This window comes from Periplaneta americana, chromosome 3 (assembly GCF_040183065.1).
Source record: "Periplaneta americana isolate PAMFEO1 chromosome 3, P.americana_PAMFEO1_priV1, whole genome shotgun sequence".
In the NCBI taxonomy this organism is placed as follows: domain Eukaryota; kingdom Metazoa; phylum Arthropoda; class Insecta; order Blattodea; family Blattidae; genus Periplaneta; species Periplaneta americana.
This window is the reverse complement of record NC_091119.1, coordinates 538101-547938: the sequence shown is the minus strand read 5'-3', so window position 1 is coordinate 547938 and position 9838 is coordinate 538101. Positions and strand designations below refer to the sequence as shown.

At 38.6% G+C, this 9838-nt stretch overlaps 1 protein-coding gene across 2 annotated transcripts in view; it reads left to right on the top strand.

The window, feature by feature from the left end:
- The first annotated feature begins 2776 nt into the window (after window positions 1-2776).
- Window positions 2777-9838, top strand: part of LOC138695738 (zinc finger protein ZFP2-like) — a 43942-nt gene continuing 36880 nt past the window's right edge. For both annotated transcript variants that reach the window (XM_069819882.1, XM_069819881.1), the window contains exons 1-2: window positions 2777-2908; window positions 4818-4900. In XM_069819882.1, the coding sequence (XP_069675983.1) occupies window positions 4882-4900 (19 nt within the window). In that variant the 5' untranslated portion in view covers window positions 2777-2908; window positions 4818-4881. The remainder of the gene's footprint in view (window positions 2909-4817; window positions 4901-9838) is intronic.

Here is a 9838-nt window from a genome sequence, read left to right as displayed (position 1 = left end):
CTGACTGAAGCGATTAACGAACTACCATACATAAATCCCACGTGGGGTTAGTTACCACACATAAATCTTGACAGCTATTCGAAAGTACTCTATGATGAATGTACTGGATGGTCTTCATTAAATTCATGAGGCACTGTTTGGATGAAATACGAAATTTACATTTTTCCCAGTGCAATTGCCACAAGAATCATGAATGATAGCTACTCCTACTGAAGTTTTCTTTCCTTCCATGTTGTGTGCTGAAGTTGTTAGACCTGTTATGATGAAAATCATAATATTAGCCTACCGTGGCAGTTAGGTTATTTACTGGATACTTCTCCATCTAAGATGTTCGAAAGGATAAGTTATGCCATCTACACTGACAACAATAGCATATATCTGTAACGTTTATGAATACTTGGATTCATGCACATCAACTGTTTGTAGTAGGCATAGTGAGTAACACAGTGGTCTTATGTTGACAAGATTCACTTGTCGTTTCCGAATTTAGAGAAATATATTATATTATGTAAAGTGTGACTGGAACGTAATTTTACCTAGACTTATATGGACAGAGGAAGAATGATTTACTTTTCACTGTTTAATATTATATTATTTACACTTTTTTATTTCTGAGGTAAGAAATCTATTAGATATAAATTTGCAAATGTTTAATCTGAGAGTTTGTTAACATAAAGTTTAGCGATTACTGATTAATGTGAAAAGGGGCTTTATCAATGAATATTGATACATAATATACAGGGTGCGTCTAAAACACCTGATCGTTTTGGAAATGAAAAAAAAAATGTAATAGGAAGTGCAAATATGTGTTTTATTGCGTGCATTCAATACATTTCTTCTGAAGTTTGACTAGTTAACACTTTGTCTTAAATATCACACCTGGCAAGTGACCTCCATTCCTTTGAATACATTCCTGGAGCCGAGATGTCACCGACGTCATTGCATGTTGAATAATCTCATGTGGAATGCTCTGGATACACTCTCTTTCAATTGACTGCGGCTAGGAGTATGTGTTTCGAACACCTTACCCTTGAGGTAGCCCCAGAGGAAGAAGTGAGGAACTCTGAGATCAGGAGATGTGGGGGCCAATTAGCCACCCTGGAAACAGTCTTCTAAGAATGGCCGTGGAGATCCTAGCTGTGTGAGCAGTCGCTCCATCTGACTGGAACCACCACTCACGATGACCACAGACGAAATTCGGAAGAAGCGTTTCTAGCATGTTGATGTAACGCTCAGAGTTGATAGTGACTGTTGCTCCTTCCTCATCCTCGAAGAAATAAGGCCCAGTGATGCCATTCGAACAAATTCCGCACCAGACTGTCACCTTTTCAGTGTGCAGCGGGATTTCCTGAGGATTGTTGGTAGCCCACGATCGGTAATTCTTCTTGTTGACGTAGCCACAGAGTGGACATGATCAATGTCTGGATTGTTGAAGAATTTCAGTCGACTCACCTTGTCTGGCTCTGTAATTTCATCTGTTAGTTGAATTTTGTAGGGATGAAAGTGCAGTATTCGACGAACACTTCTGTCAGCAAGCGAAGAGCGACAGCATGTGCCTGAGTTGACTGGCTAGGCTACGACGCACCCGTTGCACATCTGCAGATGTACGAGGACGTCCTGGTGGTTTGGCATTCTTTATTGACTAGGTGCATGACGTGATCAAACCCACGGACTCTGTTTTGATAGGCAGCGATGCGATGTTCAGTGGACCAACATTCCAACACAAGGACACCCACTATAGCAGCAACATTCAGCGGGTGTGATTTGTATTGCATTGCAAACACCGTCAGCTGTTTTTGACGCACCCGGTACAACATACAGCAGAAGAAGTTCACAACCTTGGCAATATTTGTGCCTCATATGTTTTGCCGTACAGCATTTCAAATCGCCTTTATTATTTCTAACAGCTCGCTCACAAAGTTGGCCTACAAACACAATTTTCTGGTTCTGCAGTAATGGATGAGATTAAGACAGAACCCGGGGCAGACCCACTGGCTGTAGAGTCAGCAGAGGATCTGAAGAAGGACCATCTTTCATATGCGGTAAGTCTAGAAGTACAAATTGGCCTTATTGTCTGCTTTCTGTCATGCATTCATATGTCGCTGTGCTGAAATCTACAAGGCCAGATATTGTATGGCAATGAATTTAGGATATGAACGTATTTCCTTACAAGTCACACTTTTCGTTTGTTATGCCTATGTGGTAATATGCTTTGGCTGATGGCGCTTCTTCGCAACAGATTTGTATTCAGAACTCTTTGATTGATTTGACATGGGAAATACATTCATACTGCTACAATTAAGCGGAAAGCAATAATTTTGATTTTATGTAGATGAAAATATACAAGAGAATGGAGTTGTCCCTTTTCTGAAATATTTCAAATTGTAGTCCTTCAGAATACAAAATATTTCTAATATTAATTGAAAAGACTGTTGGATATCTCAGTTGATTCCTCAATATATTTTGATTTAAGATGTGATATACATCATTATAATACCGGGTCAAGATCAAAATTAAATGTGACTTATTTTAAATGAAATAAGACCCATAATATGAATTTGTTTCTTAGACCTAAATTTTATAATAAGTTTCCTGAAAATGTAAAACACTTAAATAGTGGAAGTTTTGGAACTAGGTTATACACGTAGTTGGTGAAGGTTGAGGTACTAATAATTAAAGACGACTAGGACTTAAATGCTACCTACTTGAATCTAATTTAGCAAAAGAATTGAGTTTATAATTGATTACGAATTGACTGTATCTGTTTATTCTGCAGGACTATAATTTTTCAATCCCACAGTCGACAGCGCTGCAGAGTACAAACCCCAGCTGCACTCTGAAATCAGAAATTAAAACTGAAGACACAGCGGAGTCCATTACATTTCCAGTGGTGAAGCACGAGAATGAGGTGAGTGAAGTTTAATGATAGTTGTGTTGTCAACTTGCTTCAAACTGAACTCTTTGGCACAAACAACATCTGCATAGATCATCTACCTTAACAAATTAAGGTGCATGGTTAAACCTTCCATTCCATGTCTTTGATATAAAATCAGTTTGTTGAACAGTTTACTTCCTGTAACATAATTTCGTGTCACTTGTGTAATATGCAATGAGGCTTGACATACTGGGACTTAGATTCATTATATGTGCAGTGGGATAAGTCCAGTCTACAGATCTTCTAAACAATGCACCATTTCTTACTCTTGCAGATCAATAGTATGCCTTTTTCATTTTTCTGATTTTAGATCATGAGTTTGTAAGCGACATTTTATGTTGTAAACATCTACTTCCTTTGGTATGTGTCTTCCCTTTATACGCACATAAACTACCACTCCCTGTTTCATAACATCAGTGTAATGAAATACACACAGTTTTTTATTAGTATCATATTAAATGGAATTTATGTGAAAAAATATATGAGCGTAAAGTTGTTTGATAATGAGTAGCAGTGTTGGAATATATTAGGCGTACTCCTAAACTGAGACAGTGTTGTGCATTAAGATCCTTACACTGGTGCTCTGTTGGTGATATGAACAGCCTTCAAATTTCATGCTTTGCATATTTCCATTCTGAAATGTATTAGTATTCTTGACTAACTCACATGAAGCTAAATGTTTTTATTGTAAGAACGAAAGTCTCAAAACTATTGGAGATGTTTACAAGAATACATCATATATAAAAAATGTAAACAATATAGAAATACTGATGGGAGCATTTCAATTTATTCTTTCCCTGTTAATGTCCTGTGTTAAAACAAGGTAATCCCTTGGAACTGGCTCACAAATAACCGGCAATACTAAAACAGCGGCACATTCGGCCAGACAGACAGTTTAAATCTGCCACATTGTCACAATCTGTGCCATCAGTTTTGCCACATAATGAAGTTCGCACGAACTTTCTATTTCAGTGAATATTCGAACCTAAATTTAGTGCATTACTACTTTAATAAAGATAATCCAAACAGTTTTTGTGTTTATTCAGTTATAAGCAAGTGATAGAGAAATAAGCTTCATATGGCTGCAGTTTCATCATTTGGCACCATGAAATACGAACTTTCTGCATATACCAGTATTTATTCTATTATCCGGCAAAATCTCGTATCTGGAACTAGCCTGGTCTCTTTGGTACCGGATAAGAGGAATTGTACTGTTCTTCAGTCACTAGCCAGAGTGAAAATCAGTTCATTGCATCATACTAATCACATTTTTCGTCTAGCTGTCGTAATAAATGAATTTGACTATTCACATGTTTCAGTTATCAGTGCAGTGTGTAGATATCTTAAAGTATTTAGTATTAGTAGTATTTATTTATTTAACCTTGTAGAGATAAGGCCGTCAGGCCTTCTCTGCCACTCTACCAGGGGATTAGAACTGTAATATGAACAATAAAATTACAAGCTTAGAAGGGCAAATGGAAAATGTTTGTAAGTTTTTTAAAAATGTTTCCACACTCATACCTGATACAGGGTTGATGAACACCTTATTCTTTGAAGTCTTTAGTTGTTTTGAACTCAAAGCTACATGACATTCAATAAGTGAAATGAATCGAATGGCCTTCCAAGGTCTGCACAGCTGTTTTGTTTTAACATCGTGTAAAGTATAATAGGCATTGGTGCTGACACGCTACTGTATAATACTACTGCTGCTACTGCCAATGATTCCTGCATGCCTTTGTAACAAGAATGCAAAGTGCTAGTCTGTGCAGCCATATGCATGCTGTGATGATTTGTGTAACATGTACTGTATTATTTCTCCAACAGTGAAGTGGTCTTAAATGTACCTGGAAATACTCTTCTTCTTAATTTGTTTTGTGTTTAGGAAGAAACAGATGACGTGATTAAAGTAGAAGAGGAAAATAGTCGTGAAATATCGATTGAAGAAGATGATGTCTTCACTGAGAGGTGAGAACAATATCTTCAATTTCATCTTGTCACAGATCTGCGTATGGCAATATCAAATAGTCTTAAGCTGTTACGTCTCATACAATCCAGTTTAGAGTCCTCAGATTTTCTGATTTTTCCTCTTTTAATAAATTCTTCACTTTATTATGATAATTTAATATCATTCTCTTATTGTTCTCATGGAAATGACAGGGATCAAAGCGTGTTTCCATTTACTCACTACTTTATCTGCAATTGTACGCACTGGAGGTTCTTTACTTCCTAATTCTGTGTGAGTGAAGAGAGACTCAGGAGTTTCTGTTATCCAATTCTTTTGGGGTGCCAAAAATATCCTCCACCTTAATATGTTTTATTTCTTGTTTGTACTGGTATGTATTTCGCCATTAAAAACAGTACGCGTCACTCAAAACAGACATACAATGCACTACAAGCAAAGCCTCAATGGAAACTGACGAACAGAAAGAAGATAATCTGTGATGGAAAGCAGAAGTGATAACCACCCTGATCTTCACTTGCTTCCTCTGTCTACACATAATACACATTCATAACATCTGAACGTTCTTAATATTCAGGATTACAGAATGTAATTTTTTCAAGTTTTTAGTAAGTTTTATAAAGCTTGGAAGGCTTTGCAACTCGATGCGAATTTAATGTAGAGGTAATTGTTTTGTGCGTAATTGTTAGATATATTGAAACTTTTCCGCACTCCATGTTCTTTAAATTCGTAATTTAAATTTTTCGATACAGCCTAAGGTACATTCACACATATGCTACTTAATACAAGATATCGAATGTGGTTTATATCTACATTACTTTATTTAGAATCTAATAGTATTATTAGGAAATTATGTAAAAAAATAAAAAGAACATCATTTGGCTGTTTCTTTATTGGTATTGAGATTTGATTCCTCAGAAGGTATGGAAGTTTTCTTTTCTTAAAGCATTTATATGCCGTATATAACTCCTTAAATACATTTTGCCAGGTCCCTGCAGATGACTCCAGCAATCGTATAAATGTGCGAAGTATTATGTGGTGAGTAGGTAGGTTGTGCAAACCTTGATTGGACGTATTGTACACTTCTCACTATCAGTGTAGTAAGCTGCACACCCTTCACAGATACGTCGTGAGATCAATCAGCCAGTGGAACCGGGATGGATGGAACTAATGCCTCGATGATAAATACATGGTAGGAATGCGAGTGGATTATTGTGCAACTGTGTTTTTAAAGAATTTGAAAGATAAAATCCCCACACCATACCTGTATTCCTTGTCTATAATTTTTGTCGCTGTGTTAGCCAGAAAATCGGTATAGAGGTTTCCAGGATAAGAAGAAACATTGGGCATACTCCGCGAAATTACCAATTGCCATAGAAAAGCCCACCTACGAAATAACGTCTAGTGTACTGGGCAACGTCTATGAAACCAATGCGTTTCTGTTAATCTGAAATCCTCTATAGAAAAGCTTAGATCAATTGATCTAGGAGAAAAGACCCTGTCATAATTTATAAAGTTTTTTGTCGATATAACTAGCTGTACACTATCTCATAGCAATATTTCTATTTCTATCCTGCATTTACACTGTAGTGGAATTAGAAATCTCGTTCTCTCATATATGTCGCTTGTAGCGTTGAAGACTAGCCAGTAACGTATGCACATTTGTGCGCATTCTTTCTTTACTTATTTATTTATAATTATTGCTTCTATCGCTTTCCTTAAGAGCCCAAACACACAATGTTACCAAATCAGCCATTTGCCTTCAGAACAGGTGTCTTTTCCTGTTAGTTTAGCGGGTGAAATTGGTGAAATTTGTATGGCTGATATTACAATTTTTTAATTAATTATAGCGACAAAATAATTTCATTTTACATTGATAGCAATTTAGGGACTTGTGCGTTGTTTCATGGTGGGTATATGAGAATGCCATTGGCAACACTGCTTCAGTGCCCTTAATAGGTACCTAGGTAGCGGTGCTACATCGTATTCGGCATATTAAAGTCATTAGGTATGCCGCAAAATTTAGGTATTTCTGTATAATTCTAAGTATCTTTGACATCAATTTTTAGGTTTCGTACAAAATTTAACGTCCATCCATCGGTCTGTTTAAACCAAAGACGTTGTAGTTACATATCTAGACACACAGTTGGCGCTGATCTCGTGTACAATTTGAAACCTCTCGCGACGCCATGTTTGGGGAGCACGAATGATTATTTGTATAAAGCATTCGGAGTTTAGAAAATACCATTGGATATATAGATCTCTTCTTAGCGGACATCCCTCTTCACCGTAATATAACTAAACTTATTTACGTATTTTCTAACGTATAATATAAGATAATAGAAGTAAATACAGATACTATAACTAACCATTGCTTTAAATATAAACGCCTTATATTGCTCATGTCCACACCTGTGGAGTAATGGTCAGCGCGTCTGGCCGCGAAACCAGGTGGCCCGGGTTCGAATCCCGGTCGGGGCAAGTTACCTGGTTGAGGTTTTTTCCGGGGTTTTCCCTCAACCCAATACGAGCAAATGCTGGGTAACTTTCGGTGCTGGACCCCGCACTCATTTCACCGGCATTATCACCTTCATTTCATTCAGACGCTAAATAACCTAGATGTTGATACAGCGTCGTAAAATAACCCAATAAAAAAAATATTGCTCATAAATAGACTTATTAGTTTATTTCTATTTCCTATGACTGAATACATGGAATATTTTTACTTAATTTATTTTATATACGTAAATAATTTATTTAAATTATATTACAAAGAGAGGGATGTCCGCTAAATAATACCTATATACCCAGTGGTATTTTCCAAACACCTGACACACTGTATAATAATCCTCAGTGTTTTGAGATTCAGAGGCGATGTGACTCTTCAGAACTTTCAACTGCACACATTGATTGCAATTCCCTCTTTCTCAGTGACTGAATATTGTGAAAATGTGATTGTATGCATAGCCGGCGTAGCTGTTAAATCATTAAGAAAATGTGTTGCAATAAATCTAAAGACTCAATTTATGGTTCGTACCAGCAGTAAAACAAAATCTCTTTTATTTCTTTAACGAAAGAATAATGAGTCTTGTCATACTCGTATTTTAAAAACTGGATCCCAGATTCCTCCCGAGAATGATAGGCCTATTTTAAACTTGTTAAACTGGCCATAGAAGTACATAAACAGCTAGTGGCGTAGCTCAGTGGGCTAAGGCCTGCCGATCCGGGGTCCCGCTCGGGTGCGGGTTGGATTCCCGCTTGGGCTGATTACCTGGTTGGGTTTTTCCGATATCTCCAACCGTAAAGCGAATGTCAGGTAATCTATGGCGAATCCTTGGCCTCGTCTCTCCAAATACCATCTCGTTATCATCAATACCATCGATGCTAAATAATCTATTAGTGATACAGCGTCGTTAAATAACCAAATAAAAGAAAATAGTATTTAAAGAGCAGATGTCATCACACAGCTTAAAGTTACTAGTACAACACGACTTTACAAGGGCTGGAGACAAATAAGTGGCAACACTGTTTTATCCCCGCACAGGAAGTTTTGTTCGAGCTGCTGTTGGCAAACATGTAGAGAGTGGGTGGAGCTATACAACTCGGGTGGCGGCGCTAGTGTAGGTGCTGCAGTGATAGGAGTGGCGTGTGTTGAATGCAGGTTGTCAAATCACACCGCCTGAAATGGGATGTTTTCCAAGTTAGAACAACGTACCTGGGTAAAGATCGAAGTGGCCCGTGGGAAAAACGCCAGGGAGTGTCACACTGGACTACGTGAAGTGTGCGGGAATGAGGCATTGCCGTGTGGACTGTGGTACGTTGGTTGCAGCTTTTCGTACAGGAACAGGTGGAGGTCGACAGGAGGTGGACTTCCAGGGGTAGGAACAACCCACACTACCGTGTTGAATGTGTTGCACAATGTCCTTGGCTACCGAAAAATTGCATCCTGGTGGGTACCGCACCACCTTACAGACGTTGAGAAATGGCACAGATTCGCCCTCGCCGGTGATCGTTTGGCACGTTACAGACGGGAAGGTCGCGCGTTCCTGGACAGGATCATCGCATTTGACGAAACATGGGCGCGCTCTTACGAGCAAGAACTTAAGCGCCAATCATATGAATGGTGCCACGCATCATTTCTCCGACCCAAGAAGCTGCGTCAGAAACCGGGTAATGTGCTGTATAATGACACCACGTACGTCGTATGTCACTTTCGTAAAATAGAATATTCGTAGTTGGCTGCTGCATGAAAATAAGGGAATGCAGACCAGTCAAAATTCGCTCTGGTGCCGGGAAACCTGGGTCGTTTGTTCTACATACCGAGCGCTCTCACCATTGAGCTATGCCGAAGTACAACCCCAGCACCGGGTCGAACTCCCCTCCTCCAGTGTTTTTCCTTGGCCCCGGAGCGAATTTTTCTCGTCCAATATTAATTGTTACCATAACAGATATATTCTGTAGAACCAATAAAATAATAATCTTTACAAAATCATTCTAGCAACAGTGCATATTTCTGTACAGATTACTGTGCATATAACTGTGGAATCCCGGCCATCAAATCACTCAACTAAGTGCGCTCCTTGTATGATGGCAGTTGACTTAATAAAATGTCAACTTGGAGTCAGGCTACAAGGGGAAAACACTGGAGGAGGGAGTTCGATCGGTGCTGTAGGTTGGACTTCGGCGTAGCTTGGTACGTAGAACCAAGGACTCGGGTTCGATCCCTGGCTCCGGAACGAATTTTTCTCCTCCAATATTAATCGATAGATTATATATCAATATGGATCAAAATGACCAGTTGCCCTTCTAGTGTTAAGTACCGAGACAATTCTGGGGACAAATGCTGGTCGGAATGTATTTTCAACCACCACTGACCGGACTGAAGTGCAAAGAAAATCATGATCCATCCCAGTAATCTCAAAGCAGATGACTTCACCTTATCT